Below are 23,393 nucleotides of genomic sequence, written 5' to 3' on the forward strand. Positions count from 1 at the left end.
TCATTATCAACTATCCTATAGTACATTCATTCATGGTTTGCAGTCATTTTGTCATATGATGTTACAGATATTATCTTAACCAATTAAAAGAGAATCATAATAATGCTATGATGAAGAAAATATTTATTCTATCATGCATTGATGGTGGATGTAATGATTTGATATATATATATATATATATATATATATATATATATATATATATATATACGATATATTCATTTTAAGCATATTTTCATGAAATAATTTCACATGGAATGCATAATCAAATTAAAAATAACTCCATGCAAGCATGGATAGTCATGTCAAACATTACAATACATTCAATCGTTCATATCACAACAATGTCAAATATGTACCTGCAACAAACACACTTCAATATCCCGCTAACTACAACCATGACTAGCACGGTCTCCGAACTGCAAAAATAAGAGCACTTATATTCTCATACATTCAAATCATGCTCAGCATGATCTTCAAACTTCAGCAAAACAGTCCTAGATATCTACAACTAAGTGAGCATGTGAGCAGAAAAGTGTTGTATCCAAGAAAGTAAATAACATGTGATGCGCTTGCATCACTTACTCAGCACAGCTATTTACCCTATTTGCATGCTTTTGCATTTGCATTTTTCTTGTCTCTTTTCACATGACATATTAAGCTGCATGCGATGCTTAGCATTAAGCATCGCACATTTTGCTCTGCTACGCACCTACAATACACATTAATCTTGCCGACCAAAGACAAAGACACATGGAGAAGCAAAAGAAAGCAGGTTGCCGGCCAAAGACAAAGACACAGGCAGGGGGCTTCGCCCCACCCTGCTTGACGAAAGGAGAACACAACAGGGGGTAGAGCCCCCTCCCCCTGTCGGCAAAAGAACCACTCAGGTAGGGGCTTCACCCTCCCTGTCCGACGAGAAAAGACAACAACAGGGAGGCACCCTCCCTGTTCGACGAGAAAAGACAACAACAGGGAGGCAGAGCCTCTGCCGGCCGAAGAAACAAAGTGGACAGGGGGCGGAGGGTCGCTGCCCCCTGCCGACTGAAAGAACCAAGGACATGGGGCTTCTCCCCCTACCGACTGAATGAAAACAAAGACGAGGGCTCAACCCTCCACCGAGAAGCAACAACGGCAGGGGGCGGAGTCCCCGTACCAACCAAAAGAGAACAAAGGCAGGGGGTTGAACCCCTGCCGACCGAACGAAAACAAAGGCAGGGGGACGGGGCCCTTGCCAACCGAGCAAACATAAAGGCAGGGGGTGGTGCCCCCTACCAAAAAGGACCAGCGGCACGGGGCAGAGTCCCTCTGCCAGCCAAAAGAGAACAAAGACAGGGGGCTGAACCCGTTGCTGACCAAACGAAAACAAAGGCAGGGACGAAGCCCCCTGTCGATCGAGCAAACACATAACTAGGGGGTGGATCCCCCTGTCGTTGTTGCTTAAACAAGGGTAGGAGGCGGAGCCCCCCTCAGTAAAGGACCAGCGGTAGGGGGGCGGGCCCCCCTACCGACAGATTAGAAAGAGGGACAGGGGGAAGGCACTCACCGGCGTGGTCGTTGGTGGACTTCGGTCGAGTTGCCAGAGCGGGAGGAACAGGCGGTGGGTCGCTGAGGGAACAAGGAGAGATGGCGGCAATCGAAGAGGGGTTTGCCGACGGTCGGTGGTAGTAGGGAAGAAGGAGACGGTGGTGGTGTTCGGAGGGGTGGCTGGCGGCTTCAGTCACCAGCGTTTGCTTGAAGGATGGGAGGCAACAGAGGGGGATCGAGCGAGGGAGGAGAAAGGGAGGTGGATCGACAGAAGAGGGAAGAGAGAGAGAGAGAGAGAGAGAGCAGGGAGAGAATTTTGCACCCTAGATGGGCCGTTTTACATTAAAAAGTAGCGACAACTTAGCGACAAACAAATTCTGTCTCAAAATCCATTGCTAATTAGAGACGCAAAAATTTTGTTGCTCGTGCATCGCGAAGTTGCAACGTAGTTTGAGGTAAAATATTTCTGTCGTTAATTAGCGACGGAGTTTGGGACAAAATTGTTTTGTCGCTAATCTATCGTTAATTAGAGATGAATTTTGAGACAGAATTTTTCTGTCGCTAATTCCACAACTAATTCCGATTTTAAGGATGATCAATTTTCTCTAGTTAATCCATCGCAAATTTGCAATAAATTATTTCCGTCATAAATTTTCATCGCTAATTAACATTTTTCTTGTAGTGTTAGAAAAATGCATCATTTTAACCATACAATAGTATCATTTAGAGTGGTTATTTGCACCAAGAGAGAAAAATGAAAGAGATTAGGTAAAAAACATGGTAAGGAGGGTTCAGCTAGCCTGCACCAGTCTTGACTCTTGTCGGGTTTGGGTCTTTAAGCCCAACTAATTGATTGGTCGGGTCAGGCCAGGTGGGCCAGGCCCCATTTAGGTGCTCCTTTTTTTTCTAACTAGATGTGGCCTATTTACTAGTTAGGCCTGATCCGTCAGATTCTGATCTGGCTGCACGTGTCAACCCAACTTAGAGCATTTCGAATCTGAAAAGCAGCGACCTCAACGGGTCGGATATAACCTGATATCCTATCTGAATTCATTAGTCAGATTCTGTAATCAAATTCAGATCTGATTAATAATCGGATTCATGTTCTGCATTGAGTTTTGCATTCAAACCTGAACCTGATTTTGACTAATACTCGGATCTGATTCAGAGTAAATATCGGGTTTTAAGTTAGCCTAATCTAGATTCAGTTTTATCTGATTAGGTCAAACCCAATTACGTCTAATCAGACTCCGTAATGCCTTAGATCCAAACAAAGTTGAACCTGCTTACATCCCTACCCATCCACGGCACTATCCATCAGGTATCTGACCCGATGTGCACCCCTTGCCCCATGTTCATCATTCATGGCTTTGATCATCTTGGGACCAATATATCACGTGTGCTGTTCAACCTTGTTTGGTTGGCAACTATAATCATGGATCGTCTCAACTACGTGTGTTGTCCTCAAGGCCCACGGAATTCAATTCCTTCAATCATTCATAATTCCCAGGGAGCTATGTCAGGGAATACATCAATTTACCATCGTGTCGTGTCTTCTTGTATACTATTTTAATATAAATATGCAAAATTGGAGCACCAAGTCTGTGGGAGTTTTCTTTCCCATTCTTCTTGTAGTTTTTTTGATATTTACATGGAGACGTAACCACGCTGTGTTTGCCAGGTGTACTTGCGGTTGCTGTCCTGACCCCTGGCTGGCCCTAAGGAAGTTGCCATGCTTTGGCTTGTGCAAAAGGTGACACCCATGAAATTTGAACATTTTCCTTATAACTTAGTTTTTTTCTTCCTGGATCAATTATCAGGTTAGATTTGGAGACCCACTAAGCATGTCCCACGTAACTTTGCTTATAAAGCATGCCATGAAACTTATTTTTTCTCCGGTAAATGCGGGCCTTAAACATATATTGTTTGGTATAACCATAGTGACAAATATCAAGAGAAATTGCCTAAAAGTTTAAAATGGTAATTTCTTGCGAGATTTATGAAAAAAAACATAAATATCATTATTTAAACACGATATTTATATTTTAAACGTTAAGTTATCATGAAAAAAACATGTATTTTTATTTTTAAATAATTTGTATTAATATTTTCTTATAAAAAATAATTTTTATATTTTTATATTTATTTTTTTATTGCCAATATTTTACCAAAAAACATGCAAGAATTATGAAAATTTTCAAATTCTCACGAGTTTTTAAAAAACGAGATTTTGTCATTTTTAATGTTTGTATAACTGGATATTAGAAACTGAACATTTATTTCATGGTAAAGGGATTTTGGGCACGGGCGCACATACATACACAATTAATGTTTGGCCAAATCACATGAGATGCAATTAAACAAGCCCTAACCCAATTTCAAAATCTTTTTAATCTTTACAAAATATGGTTACACGGTTTAGTTAATAAGAAAAGGATTTTAATAGTTTATTGATTAAAAAATGACTTTGACAAATGTGATTAGGATGTGTGTGCAAGTTTTTCAATTGCCTCAAAATTCAATTGCTCATGTTGATAATAAAACATGTAATTTTACTTTAAAATAATGCAATTTAAAGCACAGTTTTTCAAATAGATCGTGTGAACACATCTGTGAGGACGGATTGAGTTGACGCTAGGGGTGGCAAAACCTGACCCACCAACCCCACCCCTCTTAGGCGGGTTCGGGTTGGGCTTAAGCTAACCCGTTTAATAAATGGGTCGACCCGCCTAACCCGTTTATTAAACGGGTCGGGTTGGGGGTATGCCAACCCGGCTGACCCGTTTAATAAACGGGTTAGGCGGGCAGGTCAACCCGACCCACCGACCCGCCAACCCATTTTCCCGACCCAACCCATTTATTAAACGGGTTGGCGGGTCATGTCGGGTTACCCGTTTATTAAATGGGTCAGGTTAGTGTTTGCCACAACCGACCCGTTTAATAAGCGGGTCGGGTTCGGGTTGAGGTATGCTGACACGCCAACCCGCCAACCCGACCCGATTACCACCCCTAGTTGACTCAGCTTTCAGATTGAGAGAGTTTGTGGATGGTGGGGTTGGATAGTGGAAACCAATCCAGCATCTTAACGGGCAATGAGCTACGCCATATAATCTTGCACACAAACAAGTTAATAGCATAGTGACAAATATCGCGAGATTTATGAAAATCTCACGAGAAATTGCTTGTTAGTTTAAAACCGTAATTTCTCGTGAGATTTTCAAAAGATCGCGAGATTTATAAAAAAACATAAATACCATGATTTAAATGCGATATTTATGTTTTAAATGGCTATTTGTCATGAAAAAACTTGTATTTTTACTTTTAAATAATTTGTATTAATATTTTCTTGTAAAAAATATTTTAAAATTTATTTTTTTATTGCCAAGATTTTGCCAAAAAATGCTAGATTTATAAAAAAAAAAATCAAATTCTCACGAGTTTTTCAACCGTTTTTAACGTTTGTCACTATGGTTGATAGTGCCTGACCACCCAACACCAACCAAATAGCGGGTTTGGATTATGGGAACAACTGCTTTAGTTTCAGTCTGGCTCCAAATTGAACATGCCATATTTGGGTGAGAATCAAATCCAAAACCATTTGTGGTTTTTACGTGTAAAACACACGTTTCCTTACTTTTCCATGGATCCAATAATATCAAACAAATTTCGAATTAGATTCATCTATAATTCACTGAATGAAAGTCAGATCTGGACCTGGATTTAGGTTCGGCACTTGAAGTTTAGTTTCAGAACTGGATCAATCGGATTTGGATTTGGTTCAGATGCAGGGTTTAGTGAATCCAACTTAATTGGATCCTTCCTGGCTTATCGGATTTGGATTTGAATGGAAAAGGGTAGTTCTATATCCGGATACAACTAGTATAAAATAGCTAATGGGATACATAATCATTCACATCTAATCAGATTTGCATATAGGTTCCATTTGGACCTAGACAGATTCTGATATTGAAAATCCAAAATGAATCTAGATCCGATTGCTAATTAGACACTGTTTTCTTTACCAAATTTGCCAGACGGGTTTGGATTATGTAGGACATCGACCCAAACCTGAACCATTGACATCCCTATATTTGCACCCCTAACTCGGACCATTGTAATTGGTTCAGTTCCAACTATAACGAGTCAACAGTCTCCGTGGGCTGAGCCAAACACTTACAAGAAGGTCAACGATCAAACCTGAGCCCAAACTAAGCTCGAGAGGCCAGGCTGCCACCAAAAGACTCCGGATTGAGGAACTTAGAACACATTTTTGCAACCACAGACCGGTCCCTGTTCAAACATTTCTCGAGCCTCGCCAAGTCAGTGGAGCAAGAGCAAGACCCAGTCGAGCTCGGGACTCCTAACTCAGACCTAGGGCTGCAAACAGATCGGATATGGTTCTAAAATCCGATTAAAGTCCAACATGCTATTTCCTGATTTGGATTCTTTAAGTAAAATCCAAATGTGTATTCAGATCAGACCTGGATCTGTTCAATCGGATTAGTTTTGGATTCGGTTCAGCATTTTAAGTTGGATCTAGAACTGATCCGAACCAAAATCTGACTAGGTTGCATTTTTCACATGTAAATAGGTTGTTTTATTATATTTTCCGGACCCAATATTGCCACATGTATTTCAGATTTGGATTCAACCTGGATCTGTTTTGGATCTAATGTTTACATTTAGTATTCAGATTTGGACCTGACAAGATCCGGCTTGAATCCAACCCGTTTGCACCTCGAACCCAGCCAGGGTCCCGTCATAGTGACAATTCTCGCGAGAAATTACCTGAAAGTTAAAAACAACATTTTCTCCTGATATTTTCAATTTCTTGCAATTTTTCATCAGAAATATAAACCTAGCATTTTAAATGTGACATTTATGTTTTTATCAGCCAGTTATCATAGAAAAATCATGTGTTTTTTATATTTACATATTTTTAAAATTTAAAATTTAATTTTTATTGCCGAGATTTTGCCAAAAAAACAAGAGATTTACAAAAAAAATATTTTTCGCGAGTTTTTTGGTTGCCGAGATTTTGCCGTTTTTTTTGGCTTTTTTCACTATGGTCTCGAGGCAAGATGGAGGGCGATCAGGTGCGTAAGGCACAAAAAATTGTGCCATCATATGGCACCTGATCCGCACTCCGAGGCAATAGAGTAATTAGCGGTGGTAAAACGGTGGGGACGGACAAGGGTGAGTGACTGGTGGGGCGCCACAAAGTTGGCAATGGGCCGTCTTGCTCGCGGATTTCAATTTTTTCAGATTGACCGAAGTTCGCGGTACGATCGGTCGTCTCCGTTGTCGCTCCTCTTCCTCTCTGCCCACGAACGCGGTAACCCGTAACCGTGACCATTTTGGCGTCCGTTAAAAGAAACCAAACGACTTCTAACGCCAAAACCTCTCTCTCTCTCTCTCTCTCTCTCTCTCTCTCTCGTGTTCTCATCACCCCTTCTCTCTTTCTTCTCTTCTTGGCCGAGTAATCGAGAGAGCGTTTCTGCTGTAGGAAAAGAGTGGGGCGTCTGTTTGGTGCAGATCTGGGAGGTTGGTAGGCGGAAATTGCAATGTCGGTATGTCAATTTCCTCTCCCATCCAACTCTTGTTTTCCTGAATGGTCTTTTTTGTTTTGTTTTTTCAATCCTATGAGATTTAGATTAGATGCAATTGTTTTCTTATGCTTTGTTTTCCTCCCTTCTTTTTTGCTGTTTGATGCATTTCATGCATTGGCCATTGTTTTCTAATGCTTTATTTTCCTTACCTTTTTTTTCTGCTAGATGCATTTCATGCATTACCCATTTCACGGTTCAGGATTTTCCTTCTTTTTCTTCTTCTTCTTCTCTCTCTGTCGTGTGTGTGTCCGTATTTTTCATCTGGACGAGTGAATGGGTCTATGTGTTTACATTGTGCTTAAGGTTGGAGTCTCGTTTTTGCGTTTTGTGGTCAATTGTAAGATGGTGAGGAGGAATTAGGTCCTACGTTCGTCTATTCGAGTTATGATTTTATGCAACCCTTCTGATAGACACTGGATCAATAATTTCTTCCAGCTCTGCTGAATCTCCAGCAGAGCAGCGGTTGCCTGATCAATCAACATGGTTTAATGGGATAGCATAGCGCTGAGTCGTGCTATCTTCTAATTGAGGGTTCCCGAAGTAGGTTTCCTCTGGGACGTCCCTCTCTTTGGCTATCAGAAAAGAGAATGAAAAAAGTAAAAAAATCGACTTGATTTTCATGCCGGGGATTGAATTGAAAGCACAGAATTGTGGGTTCTTGGAATTTAGGTATTGACTTCGCGATCAACGGGATCTTGGATTCTGAGGAACTTATGGGAAATGTATAGATTTCCCATCACACTGAGTTAGTTTCAGGAGTTGGGAACAAAATCTGCACTTTCCTGGTAGCTATTGATCTGTGGCTTGTGCTTTTTTCTTCATCTTGTTCGTCTACAGGCAACGGATGTGATGGAATTTAGGAACAAAGTCTGAGTTCTAAATTGCATTATGTGGCCTTTGGGATGTAATATGCTTGGCAGAAATTGTTTGTCCTGTTCATCTACAGGTAATGATTTTTTATAGAATTTAGGAACAAAGTCTTGAGTTCTAATCACATCATGCGGCGCCTTATTTGTCAAAAGCTGTGCCTAGGCTCCGCCTAAGCTGGCTAGGCATAGGGACACCACCTAAGCTTATGGGTCTAGGCGGTAGGACCCTGTTTTTTTTTACCTTGGCTGCCTAGGTTGTCCATGCCTTAGCCAGACGGACATAGTTGTCATGTTTTTTTAAATTTTTTTGTCTTTGTTCTTTTTTTTTACCTCTCGCTCCAAAAGTTTTCTTTTTTTATTCTCATTTTCTTCTTCTATTTTTCTTTTTTACTTTATTTTTTTTCTTCTTTCTCCTTTCACCACTCCGCTTAGTTGTCAAAGGCAGAGCCTAGGTGCCGCCTAGGCGGCCTAGCCAAGGTAGTCTCTCGGTCTGATGCACAGTTGCACACACATATATATGCTTTCTGTATAATTGTATATAATTATATATATTAACATATCATAAATATATATTATGAATTTACAATATTATGTGTTTATATTGTATATATAATGTACTTAATTCATATATAATCTATAAGTGCATGAGTTATCTATTTGACTGTTTTTATGTAATATAATTGCTTTACACAACATGTTATTATTTGTCTATTGCTTATTGTTGATTGATTTTATGTTGTATACATGTTTGTTATTAATTTTAGTAGTTTGTTTTCATATTTTGTATGTTTTTTTTTTATTTTTTTATTTGGGGGTACCGCCTAGGACCCGCCTAGTCTTTTTAGGGGCTCACTGCCTAGGCCCCGCCTAGTCCTTTTAGGGGCTCACCGCCTAGGGTCCGCCTAGCGCCTTTGACAACTAAGTGTGGCGCTTGGCAGAAATTAAGCTACTAGGATAATTTTTTTGCTCGATAGATATGGGATGTCAGAATGAGAATGGGCCATGATATCAACATTTACATGCAGCTACATATCATTCAATCGAGTATGGTTTAATGTTGGGGTTCTTAATCAAATGCTATGGTCACATTATACGGTGTTTAGCCTCTACCATCTAAGTTGCAGTTGTGATTTAGGGTGTGATGAGTTTATCTTACTTGGCACACATCTGAAAATTTTATAATTATGTGAAAATACAACTGAGTTGGTTTTGGAAACCCAGGTTGAGGCAGGTTGATCTGGAGGCCCTGGCTGAGATAGGTTGATCTGCAAACCCAGAATGAGATAGGTTGATCTGAATGCCTCTCCCTGTATTCAGAAAAGTGGGAAAAGGGGGGAGACAAAAAAGAAGCTAAAATTTGAAAATGAGTGTAAACTTTACCCTTTAGAATTTCACCATTGGGTTTATATCTTGTTGTAGCTATGACTTTTCATCATTGGATATCATTGAACAAGATATAAGAGCAGCCTACCTACTTGAATTGAGAATGTTTGGGTTTAGGTTTCCACTTTATGTCATCGATGATGTATATTTTCTTTCTATTTCTTCTTTCAAGTTTTCTTGGCAAATCTATATGTAAGAGAAAATAAAATCTAAATTTAGGAGTTATTAGGGATGTCAACAGTTTGGATTTGGATTAATATCCAACTGACCTGAGTCCATTTAATAGATTAGGTAAAGAAAATCAGATCCAAGTAATAATGGGCATTGGATTAAGTTTTAGGGTTTTATATATGATTTCATGTGCAGATCTGATTAATATGTGGTCTGTTTGCATGTGAAATTTATTGGGGAAAAATAGCTAATTGAATCCGGATTTATGAAGATTTGCCCATCTTCGAATCCAATTAGGGAAGATCCAATTGTGTAGGACTCGTAATGCCTATGTTCTAGCTCAAGCTCAGACTGTTTGCATCTTTAGGAGCTAGGCATGATCTAAAGAACCTCTTCTTTGTTTTGCCTGGATGTATTAGTTGCATGAATATCATGGAGATCCCTTAGGCTATGACAAACTGCTGAAAAAAAATAATGCAACTGTATGTTGACAAAAGACAATGTCAGCAGTAAGAAACAATAAAAATTGTAATGACTGCCTGGTTTCACTAGGATCAATCCTATCTATTACCAATAGAATGGATTCCACTGGATAAACAATATAGAAAATCAAGGAAAAAGTTCCAATTTCTATCTCAATTTATTTCAAAGTTATAATACATCATGTATACATTCACACATACATGGCATTATACAACAACAAACAACAACAACTACGCCTTCATCCCAAAACAATTGGGGTCGGCTATATGAACCAAAAAAGAAAATCATTTTGGGTCTTCCACATGAATCCTTCTCCTCCAATCATTTATATCCAATGCCATGTCCTCGGTGAGGTTCAAAGCATTCATATCCTTTTCTATCATCTCCATCCAAGTCTTCTTAGGCCTACCCCGACCTCTTTTAACTAATATATTTTTTCATTTCTCCATCCTTCTAACTGGAGCATCATTAGGCCTTCGCCGAATATGTTCAAACCATCGTAAACGATTCTCTCTCATCTTATTTTCAATAGATGCAACGCCTACCTTCTTACGTATCTCCTCGTTTCGAATCTTATCTTTTATTGTATTTTCACACATCCATCTAAGCATATGCATCTCAACTACACTCATTTTTTGAATATGATGTCTCTTGACAGCCCAACATTCCGTACCATATAGTAAATTGGGCTTAATTGTCGTCCTATAAAACTTTTCCTTCAACCGCAATGGCATTCTACGATTGCACAACACTCCAGTTGCACTTTTTCATTTCATCCACCCAACCTTTATCCTATGATTTACATCTCCATCAATTTCTTCATACTTTTGAATGATAGATCCCAAATATTTGAAACAGTCATCCACCGGTATTTCTTGCTCACCAAGCTTCACTACACTTCCATCACTACTTCGTTGCTTACTAAACCGACATTCCATATATTCTGTCTTACTCTTACTCAACTTAAAACCTCTTGCTTCCAATGTTTGTCTCCATAATTCTAACTTAGCATTAACCCCAACATAGACTCATCAATCAAAACAATATCATCAGCAAACAACATACACCATGACACATTTTCTTGAATTGATCTCGTAAGCTCATCCATCACTATAGGAAATAGGAAAGGGCTTAATGCAGATCCTTGATGTAACCCAACCATTATAGGAAAATTGGTTATCACCCCTCCACAAGTGCGGACATTGGTTACTACTCCTTCGTACATATCTTTAATTATACTAATGTACTTGAGAGAAACACTTTTCTTCATCATTGTCCACCAGAGAACATCCCTAGGTACTCTATCGTATGCCAGAAAGTCATTACCTACATGAAAAGAGATGAGAATATTTTCTCTATCAACTTATCAAAATCACAACATGCTAGAAATTCAAATGAAACAGTTATTCAATGAAATTCCATAAACATCATCATGGCAATTCAAACTTCATGCCCGCTTTTATGGTTGGTGTCAAGTACCACAGTATTTTTCGTAAGTTCTGGAGGAGCCAGTGATTAGTTTCAGATGGGATTTAAATTAGTTAATGACTTTGAGTAAAATAACTACAATTTGTTGGGTGCGTCATGTTATTTGTGAATCTTATTAAAGATAGTTACTACGTGATACAGTATTAACTAATAACTTGCTATATTGATTCGATTTTTATGAAATAACATTAAAGGTATTTTAATGTAATATTCTCAAAATATTTTAGCATGCCATAACAAAATTGCAATATTTTTATATTTAAAAAATTCCCTATATGAGTAGATATATTTGTATTATATGACATATATTGACAGATAAAAGATTATGCATTTTATCTGGTTTTCAACTTTCGACTAAAGTTTAGAGTCTAGAGTCTAGACTAAGGGGTCTTTTACTTGATTCAAAAGCAGGACCCTGTATTATATTACTTTTCTTCTAATTTCTTTAACTGGTCTTTCTTGGAGATTTGTTTACTTCTTGGATTCAGTTGCCATGTGCATTTTCTTGTGGTTTTGTATGTAAAATCTTAACAAGTCCATTGGGGTTTGTGTTGGACCTATTATGCCACATGGATACGGGGATACAACCATTTTTATGAAGTTTCCAATATGACTTGTACATAAGGGGATAAGGAACAGTAGTAAAAATGGAGTATCCATGTGACATAGTGCTGGACCAAGTGAGCCAATTGGGTATGAGATGTCAGGTTCTCTGCTTGGTTTGTAGGTTGAGCCTACTAGTCCAGTGGGACCAAGAAGTTCTTGAAAGGGTCTGTTATAGGTTGAAGGGGTCCTGTGCCAATCCGCTTCGATTCTGTCCAGTGCTGTTACCTCTAAGAGAGTTGGTGCAGGTATGCTATGGCCTATGTTTTGTAGATCCTACATTCCCCTCTCTCTCTCTCTCATGGTTCTAGTTCTCTTGAGCTCGAAACAGGTGGACAGCATGGTTTAGGTGTGGTGAATAGGCTGGGCTTGGTTATATTTTTGAAGAAAATGGCCCTACAAACCATTCAGGTTGCAATTTGAGCTGAATAGTACTTAGATCTCAGATTTTGGGCTTCTAAAGTTTTAAAGGCACTTGGCCTAGTCTAGTAAACCTTTAGCCATTCATTGGTTGCTATAGTTGTTTATTAACACTATATCTCCAGTAATTTTAGCTTTAGTTGGTTTTATAGATATTTTTCTTGGAACATGTTGGGTTGTTCTCTTCTATTTGTTGGTTTTATTTTTCTGTTTTCCTTTCTTTGTTTAAGCAACAATGAGGGCTACCTTATTTTTAATCATGTTGTAATAAAAACATGTCAATTTCGTACATTTTTGGTTGTCACTGAATGCTGCAAATATAATAGCTTTTCGGCTCCATGAAGAGCACCTAATACACCATGTCATGTGCAGGTCCCAATGGACCCCTGTGTTTCGAGCATTGGAACGGATACCCAATCAACTGTTACCCCAAATTGGACAATCGATGTTTCAGATGTGAGACTTGAAATGTGCTGAAATTTAAAATCATGTCTCCATGTCCTGTTTATTTGAGTTACACTGCAGCCCTACTGTACTCATTTCCTGATGATGGTTCCAAAGAAGAAAAGTGGGCATATTGTTGAACTGTTTGGTGTTCACAATGCAATCATGCTTATTGTTTGACTTTGGCCCACTTGGTTTTATAAAAATATTCATTCTTTCTTTTTACTGCTCTTTGCTGGATTCATGGTAACTAGTAAATGCTTTGCTCGTTTGCTACTGCTATGGTTCCATCTGAATTTTTGACTCTAAGGTTCTGATCCTGTTGATCCTGCTTTATTGCCAAACCAAGTGCTTGCAATCATCGAACAATGCAGTTGTTGAATTGGTTTCCTTTTTATGTTCTTGTTTCCTGCAGGTAAGGACAGTTAAAGTTAGTAATATCTCTCTACGTGCTTCAGAGCAAGACATCAAAGAATTCTTCTCCTTTTCTGGTGATATTGAATATGTTGAAATGCAAAGGTAGCTCCATCATCCATAACATACATTTTTTATTCTTATGCTGACAGACTGTTAGTGGACTATCCTTGCCTTCGTTTTATTACAGTGAAACGGATCATTCTCAGCTGGCATATGTTACCTTCAAGGAATCACAAGGAGCAGACACAGCGATGCTTTTGACTGTATGGTCTAACTTTTTGAAATGTGGATTCTTTAATTTGTTCTTGGTAGACAATATCTCATGAGGAATTTAATATTGATTGGAGCCCACCAATCGCCAAAATTGTTGTTTTGGGTGGATTCTCTTTCACAGCTGCTTGGTATTATTCACCCTGGCCTAAAATGGTACTGGTCAAGTTGGTTCAGAAGGATCGACTTGGCAGATCTCTAGCAAAATTTGCCTCATTTGATTGGATATTGGAATTGTATGCAACCTCTGTATCCACTCAAGATGAGTGAGCCTACTTTCCTGATTATGGAGTTGGTCAGCTGGGCTGTTATGCAGATCAACTGACGTCATGCGTAGTTCCATTTCTGTATTTTCTTAGCTGGGTTTTCATGTTGTACTTTCACAGGGAGCGACAATTGTTGATCTCTCCGTCAATATAACGCCAGCTGAAGATTACCAGTTGCCTCCTAATGTTATTGCCCAGTTGGTAACCACTTCAAACTTTTTTGGTGGATGTTCTTGATAACTGCATGCTTTGATTGTCCTATATTAATCAAACTAAATTTTAAAATTGCAAAGCTGCCTCGAGAAATCCATATTCAATCGAGTTCACCAATAATCACTTCCGCTGATGGAAGAAGCAGAATGCCTTAGCATTTCAGAATGGCAGTATGCTCCTAGTAGTGGCATATGTGGAACTATTACTGCATTAGCCAATCACTTTTCTGTGGTAAACCTATTGGTTTTTCCAGTGAACATGTGCTTTAAGACTGATTGAAAACTCCTTTTGGTGTTATGTGATGATGGATTTAGTAGCTCATTGCATTTCAATCTGATTGCTTTATGATCAGGATGTTAATTCATTTAAATTGAAAGTTGCAAATTTGTGATGATTTACAAAGTAAAACACTAACTGCTACCTTTTGGCCCCAATTTGGTTGGTTGTTTATTAATATCTGATCGCTTTATTCAGTGAAAACTAAGAATCTTTCACTTTCCTGTCATAGGCAAAGGAAAGCCAATCCACCAACGCTTCTGGTTCTGCTGTCCAAAGAGCAGAAGAGGTGGTTAGCAGCATGCTAGCGAAGGGCTTTGTCTTGGGGAAGGATGCTCTGAATAAAGCAAAGACATTTGATGAGAAACTTAATTTGACATCCAATGCTTCAGCTACTGTTGCATCTATTGACCAGAAGATTGGACTGAGTGAGAAACTAAGCATCGGAACCGCTGTTGTCAATGACAAAATGAGGGAGATGGATGAGCGGTTTCAATTTTCTGAGAAGACCAAGTCGGTGCTTGCTGCCGCTGAAGAGAAGGTAAACACTGCTGGTTCTGCAATCATGAGCAATAGATACGTCTTCACGAGTGCAGCCTGGGTGTCAAGTGCGTTGAACAAGGTTGCTAAAGCTGCTGAAGATGTGAGCCTTAAGACCAAGGAAAAGGTTGAGAAAGCAGAGGAAGAGAAAAGGGAGAGTATTTACAGGGAGAGGACCGGGATGATCAGCAATTTTGCCCAGATCCATCTGGATGAATCAACGGATGAGACTGCAACTCTGCCACTTGATAATTCTAGTGTATAGGTAAGCTTATGTATTTACAGTGTAACCATAACTTGCAATGTATTTGTTGTATTTGTTTTCTTATTCTTTTTGCTATGGGACTTCTTTCATACTCAATAAAAGGCTAGGTTTTGGTGGATGACTGCATGTATCATGTACTTTTTCCTGTGGCTAACAGGAGAACTTTTGTGATATATTTTCTCATTTAGTTTGTGATGTTTTTTTGTCTCAACTTTCTTTGGTGAAGCGTTTTTCATTTATAACATTTATTCCTGGGCCAGCAGAGGAAAAAGGTTACCGTGCATGCACTGCTAGCGGCATGAACATCAGGATTTTTAATCATGCAAATAAAATGATGCAATTGGGCCAGGAAACAAGATGAACAGCTTGCCGTTCGGTTCGGCTGTGCTTGTTTTACATATTATATATTTTACACATATATTATGTATATTATATACATAATATGCATATTATATCTGTTTTATACATGTATTATGCACATAATATATTCTATATATAATTAAGCTTTAAAAAACACTTGAGCAATTTTTGTTTTTTAGAAAATGAGTCAGCTCGTGATTGGCTCATAAAGCTCAGGCTCAGCTCATCTAGAGCAAGGGTGCATCCAAGCCCGAACAGCCCAAGCTCGGTTCATTCGGCTTGTTTACCAGCCCTAGCAATTATCTTGCATTCTTGATTAAATTGGCTTCTTTGCTTCATCAATTTCAACATAGTCAAGGGTACGTAAAATTGTTCTGCACGCAAGATAATGGTTTCATCCATCAAACCCTTTGTATACTATCTCTGAGATGTTTGGATATGTAAAGATTATCTCATATTTAGCTATGGCCTCTGTTTTCCCACCTTGGCCGTGCTGCAATTCTGCTTTTCCCTTTTATAAACTGAAGATTGTCAGTGACTAATTTCAACTGTAATTTCTTGAGAACGAGGTTAGTGATCTTGCATGAGCTTTCTATGTGAACTTTTTGATATCTAGAACTTTCTATGTTCTCTTGGAAGAACAGCAGACCAGAAGACAAATTCGCAAGAACGTGATAAACCAAGCAACCTGAATTGTTAAACGGGCTGGTATTCAGTCTTGGCACTGTTTTTTCCATGATATTTGGATGCCTATAGTAGCGACATGACCCAACATAAAGTGGTTTTAGTAACAAAACTTTCATTAAGTCCCTCCGGTTGAGCCCCAATGGGGGTTGGCGTAGTGGAGTGGGGCGGCTGCTAGACGGGCAGTCAAGGTTCGATTCTCATGGGTGTCGCCCCTTCGAGCAAGTCAATGCGTAGCATAGGCCTGGGGGGGCAGGAGTCCTAGCCTCGGAGGTTTTATGTTGCCGGCATGCCAACAGTAGGAATGGCAGGCTGAGCCAGCAGGACCAGGTCTTCATGCTGGGTACGGTTTTTTCGAATTATAAATCCAAAAAAAGTCCCTCCGGAGAATCCAAGTATCAACACCCTTGCGAACTAGAACTTGAACATCCATTTTTTTGCGATTTCCCAGCACAAGATGTTTTGAATTGATGCATCAGTTGATTGCCAAGGCTCTGTTTGGGAGCTAAGCATCTCAGGGAGTTTATTGAATTGGAAATGTGAAAGCCCACAATTGCCCTCCGGGGTTCAAATAAAAGTGAAGAATCATCTCATTTACCTCTTCAAATCCTTCTGAGTCCTTTCTCCTAGAAAAGACAACCATTACTAAAGCTGTTAGACCGAACTCCTACCCATTTCCCATTTCCTAGTTCAAGTACCAGCTCCCAAAGAGCAAGCATGCAAACTGCTCGGATTTGTCTTGGATGTGCCCTTTATTGAATCCGACTTAATTGGATATTGGCTATTCGGGTTTAGCAGTCAGATGGAAAAGAGCAGTACTGAATCCAAATTTTTTACGTCATTGGCTTGGGATGGAAAATGTCCTAACCGAATCCATCTAATCAGAGTCAGATTAAGGTCAGATATCAGCGAGCCATTGACATCTCCACCAAACAGGGCTCTATGTTGTTGTTGTATATTTACACGGAGAAACCCACCTCCAGGATTAGAGACCTAGCCGTAGCTCTGCCTGCCATACTTACGGTTGCTATTCTGGCAGCGTATAACTCCGCGGGTTTATCCCTTACTCTTAGAAACTCCCACTCTTCAGCTTGGGCAAGGAGTGACGCCCATGAGATTTGAACCCTAAACCACCTGCCTAGCTGCTCCTATCGCATCCCACTAAGCCAAACCCCTTGTGTCAAACAGGGCCATATGTGAATCATATATTTCAAGAAATTTCTGTGACATGTTCACATTTTGGGACTCCTACAAACCCATTGCATAAAAATGATGGCCCTACCAAAACGGCGGCGGTGATTATTTTCCTGAGAAATTGAATGTACAACAGTACAACACCAGCCACTTCCATTCGGAACGGTAAACGGTTAAAACAATTGATGGGACGATTCAAGAAAAACTTGCCTGTTTGGTGGAGCCATTTATTGTTTGCTGTTGAAGAATTAGTAAAAGTGAACGCGAGCATTTGTGGGATTCTTCTCTATTTCTGTTTCAGGGGGATCATTCGTCCTCGTCCATCCTTGCTATCAACTGAGAGTTCCAATGAGCAACATAAATCACTTGAATACAACTTGAGAAAAATCACAAGTTTACTACCAAAAGAGCAAAAGAGACGCGAGAACTAATTATCGGCGCCAAGAGTCGGTGTTTTTTCCCCTTGGAAGAGAACAAAGAACATGGTAACAATGCAAGCTTTATACCTTCACACAGTCCTGTAGGTCGTCGTCGTCTTCCTTGGTTCGGACATGAGTCTGCAAGGCCATAAACATGTGACCCGTTGATCAATCAGCATAATGCAATGGTATATATATGACAAAAGATTAACTCTGTTCAGAATGTTTTATTCCGTTGTTGACGAAGGCCAAAGATTCATACCAATCTTATGCGTATGAAGCGCCTTCTCAGATAGATAGATTCCTCTTGCTTATTTCCAAAGTAACTCTGACGTAGAAGACTACAACGTATACATTCGTACCCAATCCCAAGCCAAGGTGTCCCTGTAAGTAAGAACTATTCGGTTCTTCACCCATCTTACGTGGCTTAATAAGTGTCCTTTTATGAGAATAGGGTACCCCAGTTTTCTCTTTGCAATTGCTTTGGTAAGAGTAAATAAAAATTTCCTTACAATCCCCTTTTCACTCTTGCAACTTTCAGCCCCTGAATCTCGGGAGATTTTGAGGAGTCCCCTATATGGGACTAGAAATTCCCAATTCCATCCTAAGATCGACTCCAAATACATAGAAGTAGTGTTACATTGGCTTGCAATCAGAATTGGATTCCCTAACGGGTTGAATTCCCAAACTCGAACATATGATTCGTGTGATTGTTTTACAATGTCCAGGATTTGGAATGCCTATCTAATTTGAGGGAGTTTAAAACCTGGGGCTTGAGCATCTCTGGCTCTTGAAAGCAAATCATAGATATGAAATAACCCAAACGCAAGATTTGGAATTGGTATGGAATTCCAATTGCCAAATCGAACTTCGGCTACTTTATGTGTGAAACACGTGGAGCAATCTCGATTCCTAGCAGGCTCCGTTAGGACCTGACCTTAGATCTGGTGGATGCTTGCTTCAAACCCATGGGTCTGAATTTCTAAATGTCCATTTAGAGATTCATATTTTGCAAGAAATTCCAAAATATAAGCTCATGTTTTCTGAAAAGCCATTTCAGGACCCATCTTTTTAATGAAACTGTCAAATAAGATCCCAAGTTAATTCCATGGTTAAGATGGATTTGAATTATTTTTTCTAACCTTGTTCTGAAAAACTGGGTTTTGCTTATGTGATCTCTAGTACGGGCAGTTTGTAGTTATACACAACTCTCCTAATTAATCAGGTTGCGGTTCCTTTCTAGGAATTTCAATTGAAAGATATGCCTTGAAATGTCTTTTGAAAAATCATGGGTCTTTTTCGGAATATCAAGCACAAAAATCGAACTTTAAAAGAATCCTTCCCAATCCCCAAACAAGGGAAAAAGGGCGAATTCGTCCACGCAAAAAAGGGAGAGTAAAGCGGTTACCTCGAAAATACGGGCAGTTTGTAGTTATACACAACTCTCCTAATTAATCAGGTTGCGGTTCCTTTCTAGGAATTTCAATTGAAAGATATGCCTTGAAATGTCTTTTGAAAAATCCTGGGTCTTTTTCGGAATATCAAGCACAAAAATCGAACTTTAAAAGAATCCTTCCCAATCCCCAAACAAGATAAAAAGGGCGAATTCGTCCACGCAAAAAAGGGAGAGTAAAGCAAGCTACACGGTTACCTCGAAAATTCGTTTGATTGCAGGGATTTGGCCCTTGGCAGAGCAGGCTTGAATAACCACGCCTGCAGCGACGGTTGAGGGCCAGAAGTACAACATCTCATGGTGCGCCAGCGAGAGTATGGCCAGGTACTTGACATGTTTTTCAAGTTCTTCATCGGCCTTTACTGCCTTGATGTAAAACCTGTTCACCCAAGGAAAAAGGATGGTCTCTCAATAGAACAGGGTGACTTTAATATTATTAGCCAGTCGCCTTTGACTAATTAACTTAATCAAAAGACCAAATGGTGAGCCACGTCCTCGAGTGGATACGAGTGTTGGATTCTGTAGTTTTTGTACCATAAGAAGTTGAAGGTTGTTGGCGAGAAGCATCGGTAGCTCAACACGTCCAGAACGACCCACTCCATGGCCACCAATTCACACCTACGGTAGACATTATCTCCAATCTGAAATTCTTCCTGCTTAATACTGCAGAATACGGAACATAAAGGTCAGGAATCAGAAAGAAAAGAAAAAAAAATCACAATCTTGACTATGACTGTTGCACTTCTTTGGGTGGGGGTGGGGGAGCTATTACCTGTTGAGAGTCTGATTTTCTTCGATCCTGGTGGCCAGGGTAAGGCAAGCGATTCCGAGGATCTGAAGGCAACGTTCGCTTCTGAAGAAACCTTTGCACAGGAACCTGTCGAGTAGGCTCACGCTTAAGAAGATCGTCTCGCACTGAAGGGCGCATTCATTGGAACGCTGCACAGCCGATGATGAAGGTCTAGTTAGCTCTTTTGAGTAATGGCTTAACGTTCTGTTTGGCCGTTCTAGGCTTTTGGATCTTAAAAAGCTAGTATATGGGACGGAACTGAGTTGACCCACTTAAGCCAGCTGCTAGGGTTTAGTCATTAGTGTGCGGGCGCCACAGGCTGGATGCTGGTTCGAGTATACTTGTTCAGCCACTTGGCACTTTCCCCAATTTAGTTAGACTAGTTAATGTAGTCAATAGGAGCCAAAGTACGAATCGCCTTAATTTAGGTCATTTTGTCTTAATTCTGATACTCCAACTATGCAATACGGTTGCTTTGACATCCAACGGTGTGGATTTCGGAGTTCGAACGGAACGGTTAATCCACTGAATCCGCACAAAAACGTAGAAAGCCTAAAAGTCAGGTCAGCAATGTGGTAACACATTACATGCCAGTGTCAAGGAATTAACGAAAAAAGGCAAGATACTTTTTATGTATAAAATGAACCACAAGGCTCACACCCTTGTCCTGTCTACAACATTAGCAAAACTCCTTTACGTCCTTTTAATAATCTTAAAATGCAAATTAGAAAAAAGAAACTCCATTTTTTCTTTCAAAATACTGGCTAAAAAAATAGTCCTTTAGGAAGAAACATTTAAAACACGAAAAGTTATATTTCAGCTCCAATATTGTTAGAATTCCAGTCCCGTAGTTCTTATGCTTCAGCCGGTTACCCAATTTTTTTTTTACATTTATGTCCTTTTATAATCTCATTTTATAAAATTAAAACTGAATTAAACCCATATATACAATTTATCGATCTTTTTAAACAAATTCTATGCTATTTTCGATCGTCTTTCCGTCTTTCAATGTAAATCATTTATAATGTTAGTGAATTTTTGCTAACTATGGTCCGCAACAGAGCATCTCTCGTATCACTGAGAAAACGAAATAGACGGATCGGTTGGACTGGCACATATTGATGGTGGAAACTCTGATGAGATGAGTCTGGCGCCCATGGAACAGTGAAATCAAAGGAATACAGCCTCGATTTTGAAGAGATAGGCATCTTCTCCAATTACCGGGACGGTTAACTTTTGGTAGTTCATACCGGTTGGCGACAATATTTCAATCTGTACGTTCTAACTCCTAAACAAGGCAGTATTTTTCCCTAGATGAAATACTGATCGGAAGCAATTTTATAGTTAAATAAAAACAAGATCGGCACTTACGCCCACGATCCAGTCTACCAGAAATGTTCTTTGACTGCAGATGGCTTCTCCATATTCAGCTGCCTCGTTCTCGTCGACGTAGTAACGACAAAATGAATGTTTACGCTCTCTGCATCTGAATTTCTTATAGGTATCTTCATCCTCATTGTCTTCAAACCTCTAAAACCAGAGAGGATTAAAATTCTGTTTATTGAAACCCCTAATGTACATAACAAATCGGCAAATTAGATCATACTGACTTTAGCTACAAGCGCATTTTGATTAATTCTGCTTATCTAAAGAATGAAGACCACGAAGCATTACATTGCTAGTTTTAGTGGAAAATCGATGAAAACTCACGTCATTAAAAAAAAATTGTTTTATTTAAAGCTGAGGATTTCAATAAAAGGAGTTTTCCAAAGCAAAAGGCCTTTTTAGGCTTTCTCACGAGAAAAGACGAACTAATCGGCGATCCAAACGAAATTATTCAAATAAAACAAATCAGGAGATCAGTTTCTAACAGAAAAATTAGGAAGTTATCTTCATGTATCCCGAAATTCCAAAACTTAAACTATTTTCTCATAAGTGACAAAAAATTTTGCATCTTACGAACAAGCAACAAGAAAATAAAATTGAAGCATATTTTGACTTGTTTCCCTCAAACAGATCAGCCTATTTTCTATCATTTTTAGGTCTAATGCGGTTGTTCAGATTATCGAAGCTATCATTCTCTTACGACGCATCCATGCTACAAAATGCAAAATAATGGGGTAACTGGAAGGGCGAAGAGACAAAAACTCACTCGGAAGTCATCTGTATTCTCGAATTCGTCCAGAGAGAGATTGGAAACTTCATCGCCTTGGCCTGATTTCAAGAATTCTTTCTTGTACTGAAGGAAAAGCAAAAAGCATTGCGAAGAATGTGACGTTTCGTCTCGCCCTGTGGAGAATTCATCTCCTGAGGACCCCACGGAGAAGACAGGCAATAAATTGTTGAAGCCCAGCAATGAAGAGTCCGATAACCCGTCTCTCTCGAAAGGATTGGAGAAATGCCTGTCTCGGCCTTGGTCTTCATAATCGGAGCATGAGAGTTGCTCCGAGCAAGCTAGATCATACGGAAACTCCGCTCCTTTCACCTCCACCGTCGATTCTGAGATGCACTGTTCTGGAGCCTTCGTCTGGCAAGTCACCATCAGTTTGACGCTCGTTTCAGTTTTTTCTTTCCCGTTTCCCGGCGGATTTTCCGGGGACTCTTGCGCTAGCCTGTATGCTATTTCCGGCTTGAAGCTACTGCTTCCTTCGCATATCTCGCTGTAGCTTCCTTCAGGATTGACGCATTTTATCTCAGAAATCACCTCCTTGCCGGCCGATTTCATAAATTTCTCCGATTTGAGTGCATCGTTCCACTTCTCACCGCGAAACGAAACTGACGCATCGAAACTTGCCGTTTCCACTCCGGACGTGCTGGAATGCGCAGCTTCCGGTACTCTCCCGTTGTTCTCCGGAAGCTTCTTTGTGGACGAACCCCGGCGCAATGATCTCGGCTTCCTCTTGACGCTCAACGGGAAGATGCCGCTCGGAGCATCGGATTCAGTAAGAAACGACGATGACGAGCAGGAATCCGAGATGTGCTCCGGTGGAGCTTCTAAGATCGAAAGGAAGATCGATCGTCTCCGCCGGGAGATTTTCGATCGGAGCTTCCTGCCGTGACTCTCGGCAGGGCGACGTGGCTTTGGCCTTCGTGTCTCCTTGGAGGCTTCTCGAGGTGGACGGAGGCTCGATCGGAGGACGGGGGGCATGGTCTGGACGTCAACCGCGCGAAAGATAAAAGACGTTCGTGAGTTGTGGCTCGTAACGGGATGGGAGAAAGAAGTCGAAAGCAAACTGTCTGGAGGGACAG

The 23,393-nt window shown here is 40.0% G+C and overlaps 1 protein-coding gene across 2 annotated transcripts; it reads left to right on the forward strand.

The window, feature by feature from the left end:
- Window positions 1-6,947: 6,947 nt before the first annotated feature.
- On the forward strand, window positions 6,948-15,362 carry LOC149846642 (binding partner of ACD11 1-like). 2 transcript variants are annotated; one of them, XM_089998101.1, is made up of 6 exons: window positions 6,951-7,097; window positions 12,926-13,009; window positions 13,413-13,516; window positions 13,602-13,677; window positions 14,071-14,151; window positions 14,672-15,362. In XM_089998101.1, the coding sequence occupies exons 1-6, from the start codon at window positions 7,092-7,094 to the stop codon at window positions 15,242-15,244; spliced, it is 924 nt and encodes a 307-aa protein (XP_089854227.1). In that variant the 5' UTR covers window positions 6,951-7,091; the 3' UTR covers window positions 15,245-15,362. The 2 variants fall into 2 exon arrangements, with proteins under 2 accessions (XP_089854228.1, XP_089854227.1); XM_089998102.1 differs by lacking the exon at window positions 12,926-13,009 and having other exon boundaries at window positions 6,948-7,097.
- Window positions 15,363-23,393: the final 8,031 nt, after the last annotated feature.

This window comes from Nuphar pumila, chromosome 2 (genome assembly GCF_984573655.1).
Source record: "Nuphar pumila chromosome 2, dmNupPumi1.hap1.1, whole genome shotgun sequence".
In the NCBI taxonomy this organism is placed as follows: domain Eukaryota; kingdom Viridiplantae; phylum Streptophyta; class Magnoliopsida; order Nymphaeales; family Nymphaeaceae; genus Nuphar; species Nuphar pumila.